The 27,881-nt window shown below is 41.3% G+C and overlaps 1 protein-coding gene across 5 annotated transcripts in view; it reads right to left on the bottom strand.

The window, feature by feature from the left end:
- Window positions 1-27,881, bottom strand: part of FBN1 (fibrillin 1) — a 408,947-nt gene that overhangs the window by 233,277 nt on the left and 147,789 nt on the right. For 4 of the 5 annotated variants that reach the window (XM_077263717.1, XM_077263719.1, XM_077263721.1 and 1 more), the window contains one exon: window positions 27,167-27,262. In XM_077263717.1, coding sequence (XP_077119832.1) covers window positions 27,167-27,262 — 96 coding nt within the window. Of the gene's footprint in view, window positions 1-25,215; window positions 25,234-27,166; window positions 27,263-27,881 lie in introns of those variants that run through there. The other variant, XM_077263722.1, reaches the window with a different exon arrangement.

Here is a 27,881-nt window from a genome sequence, read left to right as displayed (position 1 = left end):
AACATGCGACATAAATGCACCTCCCAACCGCATGGGTTCCTCAAACTAAACAAGTATAGGTTCACTCCTGGACCGCTCCTCCATCACCGGGATCTTGTCCCGGAAAGAGGGCTCAGAAGCAGGTGGTCTTACCCATCTGTCCCTCTGTGTCTATCCACCCGAATAGCCATGGACATGGCAGCCTCCAGTGACACAGGAGTTTCATAAACTGCTAATGTGTCCTTTAACCTTTCAGTGAGACCCTGAAGGAATTGGCTTCTGAGAGCAGAGTTATTCTATTTGGTGCCAGTTGACCACCTGCGGAATTCAGAGCTATACGTTTCTACAAGCGATTTCTTTGCTGAATGCGATGCAGCCTTGATTTCAGCCAAGGAAATACGGTCAGGATCAGCATAGATAAGGGCTAGGGCCTTAAAAACTCTTCCACAGACTGCAGACACATATTATCCTGTGGTAGAGAAAACGCCAAGGACTGAGGTTCCCCCTGCAACAATGAAATAACAATTTCTACTCGCTGCTCCTCACATCCAGTTTAAAGTACAATTTGCATGCCTCTTTAAACACAAAAAAATGTGTCCCTACCTCCAGAAAACCTGTTTGAGAGGGCAGTTTTAGGTTCAGGCTGGGCCCGCCTACCTGCAGTGTCCCCACAATAGGAGCCTCCTGCCGCTGCCACTGCTGTTGAATCTCAGAACGAAGGTCAGTCACTTCCAGTGTCAACCTCTGCAGCTGCTCTTCCAGCATAGAAACGGGATCCATGAATCCAGCAAAACGGAAAAGAAAACCCACACAGAAAAACACACCAAAAAAAAACACGTGCCAGTTGTTTTTTTCTTTTACAAACATGAACGGCGGATGATAATGTCAAGCACAGTGTAAGACAGACTAAGTGCAACACAAAGGAATGAGGGGAAAGGGGGGCCCAACACTAGGGAAGTGGTGAGTGGAGACCACTAGGTAGATCTAACGTCACCTTGTCTGCCCTGAGAGACCCTAAATAGGTTCTGCATCTATCGCCGAGCAGGATACCTAATCCCTGCTAGACCCTAGTGGTAAGCAAGTAAACAATATCCTCCGGTTCACAGCCGGGACCTCAAAAACAGTCCGGGTTCAAACCCGTTGCTGTAGGCAATCGCACTTCTGTATCCCTTGGGTGCTGAAGCCACTTTGAAGTACCCGGCTCTGTGTTTGCTCCACACAAGCCTGGGCAGCACAAAGCCTCCTGCTCTGCAGCTTGCAAAACAAAAACTGACACACCCAAGACAAAACTGAGAGTTAATGGGAATTGAGGACATAGAGCCACTCCCAAAACCCATAGTGGAGGAAGGGATTTGCACCACTACCAAACCTGAAAATCCTTCCAAAAATAAAAGCCCATGTCGGGTTTTCCTAAAATCTGACTTAGTCAACTACTTTGACCAACTCCACACTTACTTTTACTTTGCCTTGTAATCACAGACGTTTTGCTGTAAACACAATGCGCTCCAGTGGGTTTAATATGTCTCTATACGCATCCTGGGGGACACATACCGGCCCTCGTATATGATCCCCCTCCCTGCCTCACATATATTTAACTTGAATAAAATACTTAATATAGTTTGATTAATTGACATTGGCTGACATATTTCTTTTCAAAAACGTATCAAGTTGAATTAATTGCACCCTCCGAAACTAGGTGTTCCCAACAGAGAACTGATATAACACAAATCAACACTTCTTGACAGTTCCTACAAGAAAAATTACGGTACTGCAAAACAGCAAAGTGACCACACTAACAGATGTATGTATAAGAATTCTTATGTTAGCATAATATTCCATCTGGATCTTAGATATTCTTTCCGAGAAAAATACAGATGATCTAATGATGAAACCAAAAGGTATTTGGGAAATGTGGTCCACAACATTAGAGCATACATGATTGTTTTAAAGGGGATGTTCAAATTTGGAGTAAATTTTTTTTGTTAATTAAATGTCTGTAATTTTGGTAAAACCATTTTTTGCAATTGGGTTTCATTAAACATTATTGACTGTCTCTATGTTGCACTGTCTATTGCTGGCTACAGTATGGATTAATTGAGAATCGCTCAGCACATGCTGACAGTCAGGCCAGTCTCACACGTCCAGATAATTACGGTACCTGAGAAATCGGTACCGGAGTTATCCGTGTCCGTGTGTCCGTATGCTCACGTGGCACATCAGTGTGGCACACGTGCGGCAGCCGTGTGCCGCCCGTGTGCCGCCTGAGGACCACACGGACCATGCAGGAGAAACAGCGCTACAGTTAAGCGCTGTCCCCTGCGTGTGGTGCTGAAGCCGGCATTCATCCCTTCTGTCCTGCTTGGCTGAAAGCAGCGCTTGCAGGAGAGAAGGGATGAAAGATCAAGTTTTTTTTGTTAAAAATAAAGTTTGGGGTCACCTCTGGCGTCCCACCCCTCCCCACCCCCACGTGCCTGCCCGCTAGCAGAGAAACACTCACCCAGCTCCCGCGATACCTCCTTTCAGCGCCGGCAGCTTGCCCTGTGTGAGCGGTCACGTGATACCGCTCATTACATTGATGAATATGCGGCTCCACCCCTATGGGTCTACGTGTGTCAGTGTCTCCGCTACGTGAGGAAACTGTCACTACATGTACCGGAGCCACTGACGTATGAAACTGGCCTCAAAGAGAGTTTCTAGCACTTTTATCTGTCTTTTGGAGCTCTACCACCTGATTTATGTCTACAGAACACATCAAAGTTGAATATGTAGGAAACAGATATTATAAAAGCCAAACACTGCAACAGTTTTAATGAAACCAAGCACTGCTCAAGAGAAAGCTGTAGGTGCATTCAGAGTTTGATCCGATTAGAATAGCACTCGGCCATGCAAGTCAATAAGTGTGTAGGAAACATCGGATTGCACTTGAATGAAATCTGAGTGCAGTCTGATTTCTGCGAACTCACACAATGGAGAAAATAGAGAAATTTTGTCCTCTATCTTCCCCCTCACAGTGTGATCCGATTCTCTCATCCAAGAGAATCAGATTACACTATGTTGACACTGATCAAACTCTGAGTTTGATTAGTGTCATTTGCATAATTGACCCAATTTTCTAGAATTAGAGAAACTATGGTGGTCTGCACCGGCCTGAATAGGAAGAGAAACAATGCTAGCATCCAAAATGGAATAAAATCAATTATGTTTAGTTAAATCTTCTTAAAATAGCAGTAAGCCATAAGAAACATGGAGGACAAAAAGAGAACAATCCGATCACACGTTTTGAGCCATTGTGGCCCTTAGTCGTATCTTATCCAGATAGATAGAATGATTGATAGAATGGTTCTCTTTTTGTCCTCCATGTTTCATTTGGCTTACTGCTATTTTAAGAAGATTTAAATTAACATCATTCATTTTATTCCATTTTGGATGCTAGCATTGTTTCTCTTCCTATTACTTTGGCTCCATTGCTGACTGTGCGTTCCTTGTTTCCAGCAAATATTTGCAACGTTCTGACACCAGATATTTGGCGTAAAACAAGTGAAAAATCCACCCCTCCCACCTATGTGTCTAATGTGACTGAAACCCCAATTTGCTGTTGTAGTGATGTTTCTTTTTTAGAAAAGTGGACCCCACATATTTCTTGTAATGTAAGATAAAATTAGATGGTCCAGTCCATCTCTCCACTGCTATTTAGCTCACATCCCCAATGCAGCCAATCACTGATCTCATCGGCTAAGTCACTGAGGATTGTGATTGGCCGCAGCGGTGATGTGAGCTATTCACATGACTATAGCAACGGTCATCATTGACCAAATCTTACTTGTTCTGCTGATCAAGAGTGAACCAAAGTATGACCACTAGTGATGAGCGAGTAAGCTTGTTGCTCAGGTTTTGCCGAGCATGCTCGGGTGGTCTCTGAGTATTTGTTAGTGCTCAGAGATTTAGTTTTTGTCAAAGCAGCTGCATGATTTATGGCTGATAGCCAGCCTGAGTACATGTGGAGGTTGCCTGGTTGCTAGGGAATCCCCACATGTATTCAAGCTGTCTAGCAGATGCAAATCATGCAGCTGCTTTGACAAAAACAAATACTCGGAGACCACCTGAGCGTGCTCGGGAAAACCCAAGCAACGAGTATACAACTCATCACTAATGACCACCAACGATAAAAAAATAAATGTCACTGGAGATCACAAATAATGTAAAGGGTATGGCTCACAGAAAAACGTATCAACTATCCAAAGGATGAGTGATAAATCTATGATCGCAGGGTCCTACTGAACACCAATCACGAAAACAGACATCTGTGTGTCCCAACTGAATAGAGCATTGGTCCCGCATGTACAATGGTGCTCAATTAACTTTGATGGAACTGACAGATAGACAAGTACAGGCTCAGCAGTCTCCATCAGTCCATTAGACAACTTATAGCTTTGGAAACATTTGTATAGTCGAGACAGTTACACAACATTATTTGCAACCATATTTATCAGGGAGTACTGGCTGTAAGTATACTGCTTATTTTGTACTGTGTGGTTGTTTTTGTTTGTTTTGCTTAGTATCTATTTATTTTTCTGCACTAATCTATGATCCACACAAGATTTGTATTTTGTCTCGAAACCTAAAATCAGACAAGCTGATAGATTGATACATTACATTGTCCATCACAGCATCCTGGCAAATATGTAGCCTGGACAGCTTTATGACCCCAGGATATATCAATATTATTAGCTCATGCATCAGCTTAACACTCCATGTTTCTGTGTATATACTGTACAGGCACAGTGGGAACATCAGAATCACCTATAATGTTGCATTAGTGAGACTTTTTCATGTAGTAAGATTTTACGTGACGAAATGATACGGGGTGTATTTATTTCTAAATCTATTCTTGAACAGATGTGATATTTTTATTTTGAAAATGCTTATTTTAAAATATAGTAAATATTCAGTGCGCACATGTGCTGCTGTATGGCTGTGTCTGAGCTTTATATTAACCCAAGTATGCACAAAAGTGATAGTGACATTATGCACAGGATTGACAGACACTATCACGACAGCATTCAGTAGCACATGCTATGGTGTGGATGTACACAAATAAGAAGATTATCTCGTTAAAGCCTATCGAGTAGTTGGATAAATTAGGCAAGTGGACCATCAGTTCCTAAACTCTATGCCAACTGGTAATGGCTAGACAACTGGGTCAGAGCATCTGTTCAATGTCAGGTCTTATGGGAGTGTTCCCTTGTGCAGTGGCTGGTATCTACCAAAGTGATCCAAGAAAAGACCACAGTGAATTGGTGTCATGGACATCAGAGGCACAGTGATACCCATGGTGAGGGAAGGCTAGTCCATCCGCTCCAATCCACAGCTGGCTATGGTAAGTGGAAGAACACAAAATGCAGTGCTAACATTTAGCATAGACTGCCTATGCTATCCCTGTTCACCATCAAAAGCAACATGTGGATAGCAGAACTGGACCATGAAGCAATGAAAGAAGGTAGACTGATAACCATATTTTTTTACCGTTTTGTATGTGAAGGATGTGCTGGAAAACAAGTCCGATCCATGGTGCACCTATATATTACAACTTAAAGGGCATCTGTCAGCAAGATTAACACACCTAAGTCGTCGATATGGGCATGCATGTCATAGGAAACTGATTAAATTGATAGCTTGATATCTGTGATCTGATGTCTTATTCCAGGGAAATTCACATTTTTCTTATATGTAAATGAGCTGTTTAGGACTATGGGCCAGACCCTGATCTGCATGAGAATCTGCCTCCAAAGCCTATTTTAAATGAAAGGGGTGAGACATGTAATGGACGCTTTTTGCTTTTCTAATCCCACTGCAGAGCTGTGTGTGATTACATCACATCTGCAGGTTCCTCTGAGCTTCAGCTTCCATCTCACAGGCAGACAGTGTTGCAAAACTGCAGAGCTGTGAGAGCTGCAGCAACTGCGTTTGTAAAAAGACAAAATTCAGTTCTGCTGTACTGTGTTACTGATATGCTTCACACTGGTAACTCCCCCCACCCTCATTTACAATAAGCTCTGGAGGCAGATTCTCTTGATTATCTGAGTCTGGATCATAGATCTTAACATGTCAATTATATATAAAAGGGATTTCTCTGAAATAAGACTTAAGATCACAGATATCAAGGTGTCATTTTATTCAGCTTTCTATGACCTACAAGCCCATACAGGTGACTTAGGTGGGTGGATCCTACTGACAGATTCCCTTTAAAGGACATGCAGATAACATTATGGTGCCATAATTCAGAGGACAAAATATTAAGCAGTTGTAATTAATATTATGGCTGGTCAGTGTAAAGCTTAATGATATCTTGTTTTCTTAACTTTAACCTAACTTTAACTTTACTACTTATTTAATTAACAAGTTCCACATTCAGCTTTTGTGGTGCTCCTTGTAGAGTGATTGAGTAAAATATGGTAGAAACCACCAGGGTTAGGGCTCTTTTCCACTTGCGAGAAAAACGGACGAGTGCAATCTGATAAAAAATCGGATTGCACTCGGACCAATGTTATTCAATGGGTGACATCTCATCTGCGATTTTTTTCTCAGCTGAAATCAGACTGAGAAAAAAATCGCAGCATGCTGCTTATTGCTGCGATTCTCGGACAAGACTTGCTAATGTAAGTCATTGGGTGCGAGAAAAAAAAAATCGCACATCACTCGCACCATGAGAGTTCTGTCCGATTTTTACGCACCGGTGTCCTTTGAAAAGCCGGCAATTCAGCTCGGTGTACTGTAAAATCACACTGACAGGTTAGATTAGAATAGATATATACACATAGAATAGGTATATATACCTATATATATATATGTGTGTGAGTGAGACACCTATATATATATTTATATTTAATGCAGCGCTAGATACCAGAAATGCCGGTAATTCAATTGCCAGCTTTTGCTATCTCCTTCCCAAACCCGACAGGATATGAGACATGGTTTACATACAGTAAACCATTTCTTATCCCTTATTTTATTACATATTCCTGACTACTAATGTAAGAAGTGTCTGTGTGTAAAATTTGGTGGCTCTGTTAAAATAAAGGGTTAAATCACGGAAAAAATTGGCGTGGGCTCCCGCGCAAGTTTCTCCGCCAGAGTGGTAAAGCCAGTGACTGAGGGCAGATATTAATAGCCTAGAGGAGGACCATTGTTATAGCACCCCCCCCCCCCCCGGCTAAAAACGTCTGCTCCCAGCCACCCCAGAAAAGGCACATCTGGAAGATGCGCCTATTCTGGCACTTGGCCACTCTCTTCCCACTCCAGTGTAGTGGTGGGATATGGGGTAATAAAGGGTTAATATCACCTTGCTATTCTAAGGTGACATTATGCCTGGTTAATAATGGAGAGGTCTCAATGAGACACCTATCCATTATTAATCCAATACTAGTAAATGGTTAATAAAACACACACATTAGGGAAAAAGTATTTTAATGAAATAAAGACACAGGGTGTAATAGTTTATTATACTCTCAATCCAATTGAAGACCCTTGTCAGCTGAAACAAAGTTAAAATAAAAAATCAACAATATCCCATACCTTCCGTCGTTACAGTCTTGTCCCACGCTGTAAATCCATCTGAAGGGGTTAAATAATTTTACAGCCAGGAGCCTGCTAATGCAGCTGTGCTCCTGACAGTAAAATCTGGGGAATGAATGGAATGCAGGGGAACGTAGCTACCTAGACTTGCGGTGCTGCGCCCCCTGCTGGTATAAACTCATATGAACTCTAGCGTGAGAAAATATTCAGAAAAATTCCCATGCTGGAGTTCATATGACTCGCATGGCAATCGCATGTTTTACTTCCGTTTTTTTCTTCTCTCAAGTGGAAAAGAGCCCTTAAAGGCACGGGCGCTATTCTGGGGCCCAGGAGTCAAGAAGGCTTGCCTCTACTCAGGGATTGATCCACATCTATGAAGGAGGAAGAGTGAAAGACACAGGGGATACCCTTGAGACCACAAATCAAAAGCATTTCATGTCGTAAAACTGTGGTAATGGTTATGATGGAGTGGCCCTATTCCAATTATGGCTATACGCTTATATACTGTACATTGGGCACACAGTTATGAGAAGGTCATAGAAGGAGGTTTATGTCACATTTCATACTTCTTTTTTGTAGTAAAGATAAAATCGTAGGTGTCTGTGATAATGAAAAAAACTGTTACCAAGTCCACTTCTGATTATAATCTAATTTCACAATGCCCTGAAAGCGAGGATAGATTTTTTCTGTTGTCAGTAATTCCAGGTGCTAAGTGTCTGACAATGCCATCATCCACTATATGTGCAGCGGAGCGCTTACCTGGCACAGAGACAACATCAGACTGTCAAATACAAGCTGCTACTTTCTGCAGGCAGATGAAGGGCACCATTCATAGAAAAAAATCCTGATTATTTAATGCCAGTGTTTTTCATCCATGATGTTTCTGCATCATGATCACCCCATGTACACTGCAACAGTGTTGTGCTAAACGTCAGTGCCCAGTGTGAAAGCTGTAGCCTGTGCAGAGCGGGCTGGGGATTCTGTACAGAACTCAGTGCGTCCACTATATTTGCGGAGCGTTACTTAGCTTGACCGTGTTTTTATTTACTTAGATTTGTTTTCTTTTTTTAGTCCAGGCAGTCCATGCGGCACATAGCTGGCTTACAATAAGAGTACAGTGAGGCCGCATTACCACGCTTACAAAGTGTTTCCTTCATGAATGTTATTTTACAAGACTTCACTTGAGATAATGCATGCAGAATATATTTACTGCGCCCAGGGGCACGTCATAATACTGTATTGATGAAGTATTAGAGGATGAGACTCATTTACACCTTTTCTTGCAGCAGGTACACTGTAACCAGACAGCCTGATAGACCGGACTCGTCATAAGGCCATTGACAATCATCACCAGGATCGCCTCTTACTCCAATTTTTAGAAATCAAGTCTTCCACATGGGTATGAATTGTGCCCCCCTTTCATGGTAGATAAGTAATGGTGTCACCAAGCTTAATAGCTTCCTATTACATGGCATAGTGGTGTTGGAAAGCTATCTTACAGGGAATCTGACAGCAGGTTTTTGCTATGCTGTCTAAGAGCAACACTGTGTAGTGGAAGAGAGCCTGATTCCAGGGATGTGTCACTTATTGGGCTGTGTTTTCTGTTTCGATACAATCTGTGTTTTATCGGTAGGAGATTATCACTACCGGACAACTCACCTAGCAGAATAGCCAAAACAAAAATTGGAACAGGACCCTCAGTTTACACTCAGTTACATTACCCATCAGTTTTGAGACCACCTTGACGTTGGTTGATGGGCAGGCATGAATTGGCCAAATTATGCGCTAAGCATCTCATTTTTTCCCTAGCATTCAGAAGCAGTATTGCTATTCATATTTAATATATTTCACAGTGACATGCTTTAGAACAATAGAGTGCAACTTTTTTTGCATATTGTGTCATGATCTCTGCAGGCAGAGATCATAGCAAGCCTATAGAGGGACAAGCTCTCGGAAGATGGAACTATACTGACCATGAACTAAGCCTGCCGCGCAACTAGAAATAGCCAGGTAGCATTTCCTATTTATCGCTAGATGCCCAGCTCTGGCCTAAGACCTAAATAGCTAGCAGAGGGAAATATAAGACCTGGCTCACCTCTAGAGAAATATTCCAAAGAAGACAGTAGCCCCCCACATATAATGACGGTGAGTTCAGATGAAACAACAAACGCAGCAGGAAAATAGTCTTAGCAAATTTGAGGTCCGCTTACTAGATAGCAGAAGACAGATAGTATACTTTCATGGTCAGCAGAAAAACACTAACAAAACACCATCCAGAGATTACCTTAAACTCTGGCATTAACTCATAACGCCAGAGTAGCAATCCCTGATCAACGAGAGCTTTCCAGACACAGTAACAAAACTTCAGCTGTGAACTGGAACAAATAGGCAAAACAAAACATGGACAAAAGTCCAACTTATCTAGTAGTAGTCTAGAAGCAGGAACAAGCACTGAGAGGCATCAGATAACATTGTTGACCGGCAAGAAACCACCAGAGAAATGAGCTTAAATAGCGACACCCACTACTGATGGAACCAGGTGAAACAGGAAAGAGGATGACAAGTCCAATTCCACAAGCGGCCACCGGGGGAGCCCAGAATCCAAATTCACAACAGTACCCCCCCCTCAAGGAGGGGGCACCGAACCCTCACCAGATCCACCAGGGCGACCAGGATGAGCCCTATGGAAGGCACGAACAAGATCAGAAGCATGAACATCAGATGCATTGACCCAAGAATTATCCTCCTGGCCGTAACCCTTCCAGTTGACCAGATACTGGAGTCTCCGTCTGGAAACACGAGAGTCCAAAATTTTCTCCACAACGTACTCCAACTCACCCTCAACCAACACCGGAGCAGGAGGCTCAACTGAAGGTACCACATATATCCCAAAAAGGAAATTTTCTGGACCCCAAAAACGCACTTAGACCCCTTCACACATAAAGAATTAGACCGCAGAACCTGAAAAACTCTCCTGACCTGCTGGACATGAGAGTCCCAGTCATCAGAAAAAATCAGAATATCATCCAGATATATTATCATAAATTTATCCAGAAAATCGCGGAAAATATCATGCATAAAAGACTGGAAAACTGAAGGGGCATTAGAAAGACCAAAAGGCATGACCAAATACTCAAAGTGGCCCTCGGGCGTATTAAATGCGGTCTTCCACTCATCCCCCTGCCTGATCCGCACCAAATTATACGCCCCACGAAGATCAATTTTAGAGAACCACTTAGCACCCTCTATACGAGCAAACAAATCAGTAAGCAATGGCAATGGGTATTGATACTTAACAGTGATCTTATTCAGAAGCCGATAATCAATACATGGTCTCAAAGAGCCGTCTTTTTTTTTGAGACAAAGAAAAACCCAGCTCCCAAGGGAGAAGAAGATGGACGAATATGTCCCTTTTCCAAAGACTCCTTTATATATTCCCGCATAGCAGCATGTTCCGGCACAGACAGATTAAACAAACGACCCTTGGGATATTTACAACCCGGTATCAAATCTATGGCACAATCGCACTCACGGTGCGGAGGTAACGACCCAAGCTTGGGTTCGTCAAAGACATCTTGATAATCAGAGAGGAACTCAGGGACTTCAGAGGGAATGGACGACGAAATAGAAACCAAAGGTAAGTCCCCATGAATACCCTTACATCCCCAGCTCAACACAGACATTGCTCTCCAGTCCAAGACTGGGTTGTGAGACTGCAACCATGGCAATCCCAGTACCAAATCGTCATGTAAATTATACAGCACCAGGAAACGAATAATCTCCTGGTGATCCGGATTGATACGCATGGTTACTTGTGTCCAGTATTGTGGTTTATTATTAGCCAACGGGGTGGAGTCAATCCCCTTCAGAGGAATAAGAGTCTCCAAAGGCTCTAAATCAAAACCACAACGATTGGCAAAGGACCAATCCATAAGACTCAGAGCGGCGCCAGAGTCAACATAGGCGTCCGTGGCAATGGATGACAAAGAGCAAATCAGGGTTACAGACAAAATAAACTTAGACTGAATGGTGCCAATGGAAACAGACTTATCAAGCTTCTTTGTACGCCTAGAGCATGCTGATATAACATGAGTAGAATCCCCACAATAGAAACACAATCCATTCTTCCGTCTAAAATTCTGTCGCTCGCTCCTGGACAGAATTCTATCACACTGTATACTTTCTGGCGTCTTTTCCATAGACACCGCCAGATGGTGCACCGGTTTGCGCTCCCGCAGACGCCTATCAATCTGAATAGCCATTGTCATGGACTCATTCAGACCTGCAGGCACAGGGAACCCCACCATAACATCCTTAACGGCATCAGAGAGACCTTCTCTGAAAGTTGCCGCCAAGGCGCACTCATTCCACTGAGTAAGCACAGACCATTTACGGAATTTTTGGCAGAAAACTTCAGCTTCGTCTTGCCCCTGAGATAGTGCCATCAAAGTTTTTTCTGCCTGAAGTTCCAAATGAGGTTCCTCATAAAGCAAGCCCAAGGCCAGAAAAAACGCATCCACATCGCGTAACGCAGGATCCCCTGCTGGCAATGAGAAGGCCCAATCTTGAGGGTCACCCCTGAGCAAGGAAATCACAATCCTAACCTGTTGAGCAGGGTCTCCAGCTGAACGAGACTTCAGGGACAAATAAAGCTTACAATTATTTCGGAAATTCTGGAAGCTAGCTCTATTCCCTGTGAAGAACTCCGGCAAAGGAATTCTCGGCTCAGATACCGGAGCATGTACCACAAAATCTTGTAAATTTTGTACTTTCGTGATGAGATTATTCAAACCCGCAGTTACACTCTGGAGATCCATTATTGTCAGGTGCACACAGAGCCATACAGAGATTAGGAGGAGAGAGAGAAAAAAGACTGCAGCAAGGCAGACTGGAGGAAAAAAAAAAAAAAAAAAAAATTCCAGCAGACTTCTTATAACTCTCCTTTCTCAACCTGGGTCTTTAACACTTTACTGGCCGGTCAAACTGTCATGATCTCTGCAGGCAGAGATCATAGCAAGCCTATAGAGGGACAAGCTCTCGGAAGATGGAACTATACTGACCATGAACTAAGCCTGCCGCGCAACTAGAAATAGCCAGGTAGCATTTCCTATTTATCGCTAGATGCCCAGCTCTGGCCTAAGACCTAAATAGCTAGCAGAGGGAAATATAAGACCTGGCTCACCTCTAGAGAAATATTCCAAAGAAGACAGTAGCCCCCCACATATAATGACGGTGAGTTCAGATGAAACAACAAACGCAGCAGGAAAATAGTCTTAGCAAATTTGAGGTCCGCTTACTAGATAGCAGAAGACAGATAGTATACTTTCATGGTCAGCAGAAAAACACTAACAAAACACCATCCAGAGATTACCTTAAACTCTGGCATTAACTCATAACGCCAGAGTAGCAATCCCTGATCAACGAGAGCTTTCCAGACACAGTAACAAAACTTCAGCTGTGAACTGGAACAAATAGGCAAAACAAAACATGGACAAAAGTCCAACTTATCTAGTAGTAGTCTAGAAGCAGGAACAAGCACTGAGAGGCATCAGATAACATTGTTGACCGGCAAGAAACCACCAGAGAAATGAGCTTAAATAGCGACACCCACTACTGATGGAACCAGGTGAAACAGGAAAGAGGATGACAAGTCCAATTCCACAAGCGGCCACCGGGGGAGCCCAGAATCCAAATTCACAACAATATTGTATATGGAGGTGGCCGCTCCTAGTATGCACCTATTCACACTAGCTTGGATGTGCCAGTCAGTCTTTTGTTATTTCTATCATTCATAACTGCTGAACCCAGTTAACTACGTGATACATAACTGGAAGCACAGTTTCTGCCCCTACATCATGCTGCTGTGAGATTACATAGCAAAATCTGCCAACGGATTCCCTTTAAAGGGAATTTTGTTTTCTCCTTATACCTTATTGATTCAATGTATGGGACAATAACAGTGATGCTAGGAAATTTATGGGCAACAATGATAATGGGCCGGTCATTATTTGTCTTGAAGCTGCACATAAACTCCTTGGGTGTAGCTATTGTTACTTTTCTGCAGCAGGTGAAAGGGGTAGGTCTTGTAGAATTCTCTATGTATGTAGCATGTTAGGAAAGGTACGTTTCAGCCTTAGTAGGAAAATACAGACGTGCCTGACTCAACAAACACTGGAGGTTGCTGGGAACTGGGAGTAAAATAAAATCAGAACATTTTTAGATGACGTGGTTCAACTGATCATGCTAATCACAAGTAACAGTGGAGGGAGTTTTTATTTTGGATTTCTTGATAACATCCTTAAAGACCATGTTTTATGCTATTTTTACATTGCTATCACATTTTATATTTTGATTTTTACAGTTCTTATCCATTCATTCCAGAGGGGACAATATCTGGATAATCTATATTTAATTGCTACAATCAAAAGTATTGCGCAAAAGTGAAGTTCTATCATGGAAATACCCAATTTATGGTAACAGGTAAAAGGGAAGACTAGTAATAAAATTTTACAGAATATGGAAGTGAAGAACAATCCAGATTAAAAATATTAGCAATTACAAATCAATAAATGCAATATAGGACGATTGATGATCATGTAAAGATTAGAGTCAGAAGAAGCTGTGAGCTTTAGTACAAGTATCAACGCCATCTTTTTGAGGGTGAACTCATCACTAATTAGAATTTAGAAGATCTGAATGTTAGGCAGGCTATATGTTTGGGGGTTAAAGGTCCTCTGGTCTCTGTACACAGATCAACATGAATTATCAATTATTATTTTTCCCATTGGAGTCTTTGTAGGGCTAAACATTTAATAGAGCAGCTGAGCATTTTACAATCTTTTGGAAGATGTGAAAAAAAGGATGTGAACTCTAGCACACCCTGTAAAGCATAAATTTCTTACCAAAAGAATATGTGCTCTGTACATTAGGTCAATAATTACTCACTTTCTTTGGAAATCTACCAAGCTACTCCACCTTTTCAAATAGAGCTCACTGTTTCAATGTCTGACCAGGCCTATGTACAGCGGTGGTACTTGATATATACCACTGGCTAATGTCTTACCCCCAAAAGGATTTGGCAACAAAAGCTTGGATCTTGGATCTCAACATTTTTCAAAAGTTAAACAAAATAAAAATAATGTTTGCAGAAACGAAATTACTAACTCATACCTTATGTAAATAGTAACGTGCTCTGGAATTTTTAATTAGTTTCAGTTTTTAAACAACCAAGTTAGTTAATGACAAGTTGAATAAACATCATGATACTAACGCCTCTCCAATCGGCACTTCCCTGTTGGAGTAATTCAACCTTTCAACAACTTTCAGAGCAGTAAAGCTGAAGCTGTAAACTATGAGCACTAAGAACTGGATGACAAGCAGTAATGGGCGGCCAGTGAAGATACCCACTGCTAGGACTGGGTGGGCACTAAGGAAATTATTTTCTTTACTACTGGAGTTGTGGTTTGGCCGTAGCTGTCTCTCAAATCAGCAAAAGGATTTTCACTTGACAAAAACCTAAAAGGAGTACAGAAGGATTTACATCTGCTAAGATTATCTTGGCCATCTTTATGCTCACTGTGCTTCAATAGTACTTTGGATAACCAAGTACGAGCAGGTTGGAGTGTCTCAGATGACCAAAGCCCAATGTACAAGGATAGTCTCAGATGACCAAAGCCCAATGTACAAGGATAGTCTCAGATGACCAAAGCCCAATGTGCAAGGTTAGTCTCAGATGACCAAAGTCCAATGTGCAAGGATAGTCTCAGATGACAGCCCAATGTGCAAGGATAGTCTCAGATGACCAAAGCCCAATGTGCAAGAATAGTCTCAGATGACCAAAGCCCAATGTGCAAGAATAGTCTCAGATGACCAAAGGCCAATGTGCAAGAATAGTCTCAGATGACCAAAAGCCAATGTGCAAGAATAGTCTCAGATGACCAAAGCCCAATGTGCAAGTATAGTCTCAGATAACCAAAGCCCAATGTGCAAGAATAGTCTCAGATGACCAAAGCCCAATGTGCAAGGATAGTATCAGATGACCAAAGCCCAATGTGCAAGGATAGTCTCAGATGACCAAAGCCCAATGTGCAAGAATAGTCTCAGATGACCAAAGCCCAATGTGCAAGTATAGTCTCAGATGACCAAAGACCAATGTGCAAGAATAGTCTCAGATGACCAAAGCCCAATGTGCAAGAATAGTCTCAGATGACCAAAGCCCAATGTGCAAGAATAGTCTCAGATGACCAAAGCCCAATGTGCAAGAATAGTCTCAGATGACCAAAGCCCAATGTGCAAGAATAGTCTCAGATGACCAAAGGCCAATGTGCAAGAATAGTCTCAGATGACCAAAGCCCAATGTGCAAGTATAGTCTCAGATGACCAAAGCCCAATGTGCAAGGATAGTCTCAGATGACCAAAGCCCAATGTGCAAGAATAGTCTCAGATGACCAAAGCCCAATGTGCAAGTATAGTCTCAGATGACCAAAGCCCAATGTGCAAGAATAGTCTCAGATGACCAAAGCCCAATGTGCAAGTATAGTCTCAGATAACCAAAGCCCAATGTGCAAGAATAGTCTCAGATGACCAAAGCCCAATGTGCAAGGATAGTCTCAGAAGCTTCCAGTAATTTTATAAAATAAGGAGGGCTGAGAATCAGAGGCACTACACTACAAAAATAAAAAAGGAGGGCACCAAGTATTTTAACATTGCATTGCTTGTGATTTTTTCTGACATAGACATTAATTTATGTAGAAAATCAAAAAGACAGCATACAGTAGATGAAAGGAAAAAGACAAACAAACATTCATATATCTACTAATACTCTACATAAGCAATTCTTAGCATAACTGTCCTGTCCACCTTTAATTTTTACCTTACTCTTGCCCTCACTCTAGACCCATGATCACTGGACTATTTAACATTCTATCAACGCATCATTCTGATTGGTTTACCACTATTTTAAGGGGTTACTTCTTTAGACAAACCATACTTGCTAAAAGGGTTCTCATTAGGCAGGTCATCATGTGCCCACTAGTGACTATAAACTATGCAGACAAGTGATGGTAAGTCTTCGATTTCTCTATAATGCCCAACAGAAGGGAAACTTAGAATTACACTGTGCCCATTCAAAAGAATAGATTGTCTCTGTAATATAGGCCATGACAGGTCATCCAGAAGGGCAAACACTGTTTGTAACTATTCTTTACTCTGGTCAAAAGATAAAGATCCTGAAAAAAAAAGGATCCTCTACTTTTATTTTCCTTAAACAAAAGTAATAAGGCTATTTTTTTTCAGATAATAATACATTTATTTCTACTATAAAAAACTTTTCTTTTTAGTATCTGCAACTCTTGGCAGGGTATTGGGACAAGAAGGTAAAAATCATGTTGAAAAATCCTATGATTTTATAATTTTTTTAAAATTACTCTGCTATTATAGGAAGTGATTTAGAGATTGCCATGCTTGGGGGAATCTGCCAGTAGGTTTTTGCTAAATGATCTGATAGCATGAGGTAGGGACATAGATCCTGATTTCATCGATGCATCACTTATTATACCGAATGAAGCAGTAATGATAGTCACAGTTTTCTCTGCTACAGTTCTAGCAGAGCTCAGGTGTTGAGATGTGTATAACCGCAGCCACACCACAGCTTTGTGACACAGAGCTGCTAATAGGTGCTGATCGTGGTTGGACAAGGAGGCACGAGACCAGTCTTCCTGTACTCATAATCTCCTGCAGATAAAATGTTGATTGTATTGAAACTTCAAAAACAACCCAGTAACTGACACATCCCACTAATCATAGTCTCTGTTCCTCCATTATGGTGCTTTCATATTACACAGCTAAAACCTAGTGATAGATTATAAGGGATAGCCACAAGTTCACCAATTTTACAATTTTTAGAGTCCATAGTTTGGACAACTAATGGAGCTCTCAGAAACTTCACAAGTCATGACACCCTCAACACTCTGCTTAGAGTTCCAATATGACCAACATAGTGCACTTTGTGGTTTTTTTTAAATAAAAAATAGTCTATCATTTGTTATAGAAATCAAAGTTTCTGCATCTAGCTTGCAGCTTTCACTTTGTAAAACCTGAGTGCATACATGCGCAATGTGCAGCCAGCAGACCACATCTGTCCCCAGAACTACTGTCCAAGAATTGACTTTGTCCAACCCAGGGCTGAGTCCAAACAATGATGTACTACATATTAAGTCACTCATGAACAGATGCTTGAGATGGGTGGCAGGAAAGAATGCAGCGTGATATTTCCAACAGTTTAGAGAGTACGCACATAGCTACTGTAGCACTATGTAAATCATCTGATTGACACCACGGTGACACTAACCATTTGTTTCATGAAAGTAAATATGCTCCATGGATATGAAGGTCATTACTCAGCTGTAGCAACAAAGCACAAATATTTAGAAGGAAGCAACGTGAATACAGATGTTCTGCTATACTGATCTTTACTCCAAATAATTCACTAAGTCTTCTGAGTCCTATGGAGTATGGAGTCCTAAGTCCGCATATAGTAACAGCAACAAGGATGAGAAATTCTTCAGTAACAAAATGTTTCTATGTCTTCCTGTTATTACAGTTCAGCCTGATAACTAGACAAATAAAGAACATCACAATATTCGAACAGTACATGCAAGAGTAAACCACTATGATCTGTCATAAAAAAAACAGGACATGGTCACAAATCACTCCAGTTTCATAATAAAAGCTATATAGAGACTATGGGACACCTCAAGAAGTCCCCAGAGAGACGATGGGATGCCTCAAGACGTCCACCAAAACTATGGGACACCTCAAGACGACCAGAGAGACTATATAAAAAATGAAGGACAGCATCCAGTCCAGGTGAAAGTGTTCACAAACGAATTCCTTTATTTGCCAAAGTGCAACGTTTCGACCCACATGGGTCTTTGTCAATGATGTGGAGGCCTATGTACAGTTGGTTGAGAGGGATGTTGGAAACCTCAAAAAGAAGTTTAGATATCATGACCAGCCTAATTTGACACTAATTTGCGTGTCATCCTCTGGTTCTGCGGCGGTCTTTTTCCTTTTGTGCTTCCTACCTCCTCTCCGGCTCCTTCTCTTTGAATAGCACTTTCGGCAGGGCCTCTCCCTAAAAAATGCATTGAAGTTGACGTGCCTGTATTAGTGTCATCCACGGAGTCTGATTCACCAAGTGAAGCCAAATTGTTGGTTCCTTTCCATCGTACGCTTCTTTCTCCTGGTCTGGAAAAAATTCCTATTCCTCTTGTTTTTAAAGGAAGATGTTTGCTGTCCCATCTGCCAGGAGAAGACACGACCATTTTTGTAGTCCTCCGTGTCACGGAACCATTTGGTCCTTTTAGTACCCTCGATATCTCTCCGAAATTTCAACAAGGATTCTTCCAATACATTTTTACAGGAACTTAAATCTTGTGCCGTCAATTGTACAGCTAATTGTTGCTCTAGGTCAGCAATGTTCTTTTGAATAGTCCCTGCTTCCAATTGTAAATACTCAATGTTAAGGAGCATCAGGTCAAAACAAAACTTATTAGTTATGGACTCAAATTTAGTGCAAAACTGTGCATTGTCCGCCATCAATGTAGGGCGCAAATGGGGTCGCAACCCCCGAGGTATCCTCCGTGCTTTATAGTATTCAATCAATGTCGTAGCATGTAATTCAAACGAGATCAATCTCCTTTTCTCATTCTCGTATCTCCTTCTTAACATGTCAGCTGAAGGAGTGCTTAAAAATGCAGCACTAGTCTGCGGGCCTGAGATTATCCTTCTGGCATCATCATCAGTATAGGAAAAAGTAGCGGCAACGTCCAGTTCACCCATTTCTGGACTCAAAGTGGTTTCAACCATCATATATCCGGTGCACGCCTGCCAAGGTCCAAACCAAGTCTATAGAAGAAATAGCTGGCCAACAGCACACGGAAAGATGGATGCACGTCCTAATTCCACTGGACCCCCATGGAAAATGTACATACCAAATAAAAAATGAAGGACAGCATCCAGTCCAGGTGAAAGTGTTCACAAACGAATTCCTTTATTTGCCAAAGTGCAACGTTTAGACCCACATGGGTCTTTGTCAAGCATAAAACACATGGATAATGGTACCGCCGATGATATGACGATTTCTTGTATTTTGCTTAGAGATTCGTTATGTATTTAAGATGTGATATATGTATTTTTATTGTTGCGTAATTTTAAGAGATATTTCTGATGTGGGTGGATACTTTGTGGGGATTGGTGTATGGTAATCCATCCCCTATAAGAATCCACCATTATCCATGTGTTTTATGCTTGACAAAGACCCATGTGGGTCGAAACGTTGCACTTTGGCAAATAAAGGAATTCATTTGTGAACACTTTCACCTGGACTGGATGCTGTCCTTCATTTTTTTATTTGGTATGTACATTTTCCATGGGGGTCCAGTGGAATTAGGACGTGCATCCATCTTTCCGTGTGCTGTTGGCCAGCTATTTCTTCTATAGACCAGAGAGACTATGGGACACCTCAATAAGTCAACAGAGACTATGGGACACCTCAATAAGTCAACAGAGACTATGGGACACCTCAAGAAGTCCACAGAGACTATGGGACACATGAAGAAGTCCACAGAGACTATGGGACACATGAAGAAGTCCACAGAGACTATGGGACACCTCAAGAAGTACACAGAGACTATGGGACACATGAAGAAGTCCACAGAGACTATGGGACACCTCAAGAAGTCCACAGAGACTATGGGATACCTCAAGAAGTCCACAGAGACTATGGGACACATGAAGAAGTCCACAGAGACTATGGGACACATAAAGAAGTCCACAGAGACTATGGGACACCTCAAGAAGTACACAGAGACTATGGGACACATGAAGAAGTCCACAGAGACTATGGGATACCTCAAGAAGTCCACAGCCAACTCTGCAAAAACACTCTTCAGTTATCTCCACCATTTTAAAAATATACATAAAAATATTTGTTTTTGTCTTCTACAAGAATGGTTCTGACATTAGATTATGTCTAAGTTCTGAACAATGATTACTCCATTTTTATGACACTTTTCATATTGGAAAAATAGAATATAGAAGTTAGAATTATTATCTTTCTCAAAATAAAATCTAATTTTAGATAAAATCTCCGAGTAACAAGTGGTCACTTAGCTGGAAAAGACAATGGGAGAGACTTATTAAGTTATTTGCACCAAATAAACCTGTAGTTTATGACTTACATCATATTTTTATGTGTTTGGTGCATACTTTTGGCATAAAGTAAATCAACTAGTAGATGGTGTAATCTTAGAATACACAGTCTAGACATGTGACAAATTTATCAAACAGCAAGGACCACTGTGATAAATACTGATTTGTGGGTGCAATCAGCATGCGATGGCATTGTGACGATACTGCATCTCACCAGCTGATTGGTGAGCATGCATGCATCTCCAGCGAAGTCTAAAACTAATGATGCTATTGGATGCCACTACATTAAGTGCTGTAATGCAGCAACATATTTAGCACTATGATTAGCCATGTAATGCCAAAACATCACAAGAGATAGTTGGCAGTTAAAAAGAGCCATTACCCTTTACCCCTTGAAAACGCCTGAAGAGGCGAAACATGCTGTGATTAGATTTTAATAAGCTATGAGAGCACAGCTTTATATATATACATGAAATGAGCACTCAGCAGGTGCACACCTCATTCATAATTATAGTAGCAAGTGACCTGCATTAAGAGAGTGACTGCAGATAGCACTTCTGTTTGTGAACTAAAGGAAACCTGGCACCTGAAAAAACAGATTTGGGATTATTCTGCAGGTTGATAGCGTAATGAACTTGCCTGGCACAGGTACTTAGACCCCTACTTCCGGGAGGAAATCAACTTTATTCCTCTCGGTAACGTTTGGGTTTCAAGAGTGGAGGCGGCATCGGCACGGGTTCAGTCACTGCTCTGAGTGTTGAGAGAAGCAGCTATAACTGCACCCCTGGCACTGACTGACAGCAGCTCAGCATTAGGACCAGCTCTCAGTCAGTGCTGGGGGCATTCTTACAGCCACCGCACTCTATACACAAGAGTGGTGACTCAAACCTCACCGGCACCGCCCTTGTGACTGAAACCAGAACAGGCAGAGGGGCCGGGGAATCACAGACAGGCAAGAGAAGACCCACTACACAGTCCGGACCCTGTGCACCAAAATCTTCAGAAAACTTCAAATGGTGATAAAAGAAGAATCACAAAGCAGATTTCTTCTCCAAAGATATCAGTGTAATCAGTATGACAGCACCATTACATACCCAATTGAGCCATTTTATGTGTCTGTATTTCCAATTGTCATTTTATTTTTCAATTAAACAGATTTTGGTAGAAAGTAGTCACAGACATATTGCAAAAAATTAGCAAGAATTTGCCAAACTGTTATCATAACCCTAGCTAAACAGGAACAGACCTAAAACAGGGTCGATTTTCATGCTTGAGGCCCTCAAAACATATTGTCTTGCCCCCGAATCCTTAGATTTTGAAATTAAGTATGCTTGTGTTGTGAGTTTTAGAACAAACTATTGTGATGTACCAACTAGTCTATTGAGAGACAGATATGTATTGCACAGACAGAAGTATGCTGCAATCTGAATCCAGGACAGGTGGCTGGGTCTTGTTATCCCACAAACCTGTATATTTAAAAAGGGCTGGATTTAAGGGTTAACCAGAAAGTGATGGGCGGGACTGGTTAACCACATACCTTCCAGGGGTGTGTTCCTGAGATGTCAGAAAGGTCCTATATGCTTCCTGGTTGCAGTACACATGGAGGGAAGAAAAGGCCACATGGGAGTCTGGAGTGGGCTGGTGCTTCTGGAAGTCCAGGAAGATACTGAGGGTGTGGAGTAGGGACAAGACCCATGTGAAGCCAGTTTGTGAAGCCTGAAAAACTGTTAAACAGGTAACCCAGAGCATGGGGAATTGTATGCACTGATTAGTGTCAGTTATTGACCTGTGCGGACACAACCGCAGTTGAAAATGGACTAATATGGTAGATACGTTTTTGTAAAGAGTAGAGATGTATCCGCTGAAGAGAATGGACTGACTGTCGGTTATATGAGGGTTACATGGCATATAGTGGTTTATGCTTGTATAATAAACCAGAAATGGACTTGTTAAAGGGAAGACACTGTTACTGTATGTTTTATCGCTGCCAAGTGAGTGTACCCCAACCCGTTTAGTGATTGCTAATTCACACTATCTACAGTCTGTCATCACAATTTTAGATTTATTTTTTATATACTTTTGGTATTTTTGGAGGTAAAGAGAATTTCTGATTACTTTAATGAGGGGGTATGACTTACAGTGGTGTGAACCCATAAAAATGTATCATACAACAAAAGGTAGATATTGAAAGTAGGACCTCCAGAACAATAGTACTGATATCTACTTAACACTCTTTTTGGGTCTAAGTGCTGAACAAATTATTGAGTATCATGGAGGCTAGTGTGAAGGAAAGCTGTCAGCTCAAAAACCACTACCATTTAACCAGTTTGAAAAAAAACACTGTATATGTACAATGGCCATGCGCTATCACTGTATGGTTCAGTAACTGAACCAACTGCATACAGCATGGGAACTGACTGTATAAGTCTACGTTCACATTTGCGGTCTGCGCCGCAGCGTCGGGCGCCGCAGCGTCGCCGCATGCGTCATGCGCCCCTATATTTAACATGGGGGCGCATGGACATGCGTTGCACTTGCGTTTTGCGACGCATGCGTCACTGCGGCGCACGCGTCCGGGCGCAGAGGACGCAGCAAGTTGCATTTTTGCTGCGTCCAAAATCAACCAAAAAAAGGACGCATGCGTCGCAAAACGCAGCGTTGTGCATGCGTTTTTGTTTGCGTTGTGCGTTGCGGCGCCGACGCTGCGGCGCACAACGCAAATGTGAACGTAGCCTTACCTAGCCGGCACCTGACAATAACTGGTGCAATCAGATCTAGGTTCAATCCAACTAGTTTAACTCCTAAATGCCACTGTCAATCGTGACAGTGGCATTTATAGGTCTTCAACATGGCAACTGTCACTTGATTGCAATATGCAGATTGAATGCCATAGCAGGTGTGGGCCTTTTGATGGCCTCCATGTTTGCCATGTGAGATCTGCTATGTGAGATCTCCTCCTATGTGGTTGGTCTTCATAGATGAACATCTAGTTCACAGTTCACTGCAATACTACTATAATATTGCATAACCGATCAAGAGACTGTAGGTTAATGTCCGCCAAGAAGAAGAATTAAAAATGGAAAATAATTTAAAATACTTTCCAAATGCTAATTTCTCAGTAACAGAGGCCATGCAAAGGTATTGCTGGACTTATCTTTGAATACATGTGCATAAAATTCTTGCTGACAGATTCCCTTTAAGGGATTAACTAAACTATAGGCTGTGTTAATGGATAGAGCTTAGTATCTTACTTCTAAATAATGTAATAGAAAATATCTGACGTTAATCTGAACAGTATCACCTTGCCAAAATGCTATCAATCTGGCATTGGAAGACTTTGTTCTTAAAGGGGCTGTCCACTACTTGGACAATCCCTTCTCAATTACTATATTTCCCCCAAGTAAAATAATAACAGCTACAGTCACCACCAATGTGCTCTCCTGGGGCTCGTGTGACATTGTTACGTCAATCAATCAGTGGCCGCTTCGCTCTCACTTCCTTGTGACGAAACTGACACCCGGAAGAAGTGAGAGCTACTGCTGCTCTCTGACCTCCTCTGGATGAAATGAGACTGAAATGGCCACTGATTGGCTGCAGGGCTCACATGACATAACAATGTCACGTGAGCCCCAAGAGAGCAGGCGCCGACATTGCTGGAATAGTGCCGACACCTAAGGTGAGTGAATTACTTTACATGGGGGAATTTAGTGATTGAGATGAGGTTCTCCGAGCAGTGGACAACCTCTGTAACATCACCGCCAAACAAACTGCAATTTCCATATACTAGTTCCCATAAGATGGTTATCCTAGTGGAAATGCCAATGAAATGTCTTCTATTGCTTGTAATCATTAATGTAATAATTGAAATGTTATATATCACGGTAATTCTTATCTCTGATTTGTCCGTGTGTTCATGGCTAACACCCACTGTCAGATTCCTTTGCAATTAATGATTTTTTAGGCTTCTTTTATACGGTTTCAATTAAGATTTTTTACTTTCATGGCACTGCATATTTTACTACATATGGTAAGAAACATAAGGCATATTTTACTCTATCATAAATCTCTATAGATTTGGCAATTTGCCTAGTGAGCGTCCATTCCTAAGGGAAAAACAAATCTTCCCCAGCTGAAGATTCGTTGGTGTATCAAACACATGAATTTCATGTATGCAGGTCATAAATTTAGAGCAAAAGAAGACACTACTTGACCAGATTGCTCCCAGACCATAAAAAGATTACTTATATAAGATGTACAATGTGTTAAATGCAAGGACTTACACTTTGTATCTGACATTTGTTGAGAGGGGGCTCAATAGAAAAGTTAGGGGTTACAATCATTTTAAATAGGAAACGCTAAAAACATCCCACAATTGTAAAAGAGCCAAAGTATTATTATTATTGTCCAAAACTGATGAGGGAAGTGAGGAAGCAAGAAACGTCTAGATCTTACACTTCTAGGATGACCAGTGCTGTTCCTCACTATACTGCATATATTCATACACAGCACCTGGATTTCCAGATGATCTGGCTAAGAAGGGAAGATAGCCACCTGTCCCCCAGTGCTGCAGCTTGGATTTCTAGGAACGTAATTACAGAATAATTCATTTAATCTGTGATACAGAATATTTCTGTCACCAATTAGTAATCCAAAACATCTTACTATCTAGCATTTCTATCATCCCATTTGTGATAGAATAAATGGCACTTATTTTTTTTAACTCTGAAATATCCTATTTTTAACAATTATTTTTTAATATGAGCATGGTTAGATTTCCCAAGACCTAAAATGTTGCGTATTACAATGGACATTTAAATGACCCATATAGAAAGAAAAGATAAAAGTTCCATGCAAGAATACAGTACAGCCACTATCTACGGTACTTAAGGGTCATTCCCAACATTAAAGAGGACACATTTTTTCATTTTCAACTGTACACCTTGTAATCATGGCTGCAGAGCAGAATAAAGTGTTTCTTTTTGTTTTTTTCTAATTTGCCTTTCCCTTGTAGAAATATTATAACTCAAAGTACTTGTCACCTAAACAGTTAACCTTGGCTTAGTCATAGTGGGTGTTATCTGATAGTTTTCACTGGAGGCGTGTACTTATTCTCCTTGTATGAGTTGCTATCTGATAACTTTTCCTAAAGTGAACCTGTCACCAGGTTTGGCCAATACAAGTTACGGCCACCCCCTTCCAGGGCTTATATACAGCATTCTATAATGCTGTATATAAGCCCCCGATCCAACCTGTAAAAGAAGAAAAATACATTTTAATATACTCACCTGGGGGCGGTCCGGTTCGATGGGCGTCTCTGGTCTTGGTCCGGTACCTCCCATCTTCTTGTGATGCCGTCCTCCTGCTTGATTTGTGTGGATGACGCGTCCCCACTTCATCCACAAAGAACTCTGCTCTGCCCTCAACAGGGCAGATAAGTATGCCTGCACAGGAGTGCGATGTCGGGGAGCCTGTGTGGATGAAGCCGCGACACTTCATCCACATGAAGCAAGCAGGTGGACGGGGATCGTAGGAAAATGGGAGGCGCCGGACCAAGACCAGCGACGCCCATCAGACCAGACCGCCCCGCAGGTGAGTATAATAAAACTCATTTTTCTTATCTTTCAGGTCGGGCCGGGGGCTTATCTACAGCATTATAGAATGCTGTAGATAAGCCCTGAAAAGGGGTGGCCCTAATTCGTATTGGCCAAACCAGATGACAGGTTCCCTTTAAGTCAAGACGGTGTTAACTAATTTTGTGACAAATACTTTAATTGCTAATATAGCCCCAATGAAGAGACAAAATAAAAAAAAATAACAAAAATGGTTTATTCTGCTCTGCAGCCACAATTATATGGTGTGTCCAGTTCAACATGAAAAATGTGGTGAAAGGTTCTCTTTAAAAGTTATTCCCAGTCCCTAAGTGATAACTTTTAATGTCAGGAATAGCCATTTATATTCAACCCTAAGCCTACTGTACAGTAATGCAGTAACAAGAAGGTGGTACCTCGGTTGTTAAGGAGGGTCTTCCGTTCAATTCTTGGAAACAATTAAAATGTTTTCCAGAAGGCACCAGTAAGCACAGAGAAGAACGAAAGGAGCAGAAAGGAGGATAGCTATATATAATAGTGTGAAAAAGAAACACAGAAGTCAAGTAATTAGTGGAAAGTGATATTTAGAAATTTGATGAACAAAAGGTGACACAACATGGATTTTGGAAATGAGAATCAGTGACATCAGCACAAGTTGCCATAAAACTCTTAAAATACATTATGTGGTGTATATTATTGTGATATATCCACATTTAATTTGCTTTATTTTGTAATGGCAGACTGAAACTACTATGAATGAATTGATCTGGTGACATCAGTGTGCCTACTTATTTGTCATCTTTAACATCACTTACCTCTTTCACACTGGGGTCCTGTAAAACCATATGTGCAGGCGCACCGATTTGGAGCCACACATCGTCCACCATTTAGACACCCATGTTCACAGACAGCTGTAAGGTACAAGATTTTAGATTTATATCCTTAAAGAATACATTGAAAAACATAAAAGTAATGGAACTGAGCATATCTTTTAAAACACATATATGGTGTTCTGGATAGACACTATATTCATATTTATGCATATATATATATATATGGTACATATATATATACACATATTTCTAAGCACACTGAATATTTCATCACAATTTAATTATATCCCAAATTGTATACAAAATGTCATTTGTCCTCTAACACTTAGTTCAGGTCAGATCTTCACTTCTTCAGTAACTTTAGGAATATCTCCATTTCCCTCCCTAATGAATGTGTTTGGACGTTCGTGGAACAAACACTAGGGCTCAGTTCCCAGGATGAGTATTTGGTGCATTTCTGATGTTGTGTATTTTCGTTATGCAAAAATTGCAGCAAATTACAATTCCAGGAATGTGGAGGGGATTTATAGAAATTTCATGCCCACCGTGCTGTTTTCTTAACAAAGAGTAAAAAAATTGTGGTTTTTTGCGGCTTTTCTCTAAACAGTTGAATGAGATGAATAAAATCCACATATAAAAAAATCTGCATTTTTTTTGCGTTACTGCTGCAGAAACACACTGAAACGCATGTAATCCG

Source organism: Ranitomeya variabilis, chromosome 5, assembly GCF_051348905.1.
Source record: "Ranitomeya variabilis isolate aRanVar5 chromosome 5, aRanVar5.hap1, whole genome shotgun sequence".
NCBI lineage: Eukaryota > Metazoa > Chordata > Amphibia > Anura > Dendrobatidae > Ranitomeya > Ranitomeya variabilis.
The sequence above is the reverse complement of the archived record's forward strand: the minus strand, read 5'-3'. Positions and strand labels throughout refer to the sequence as shown.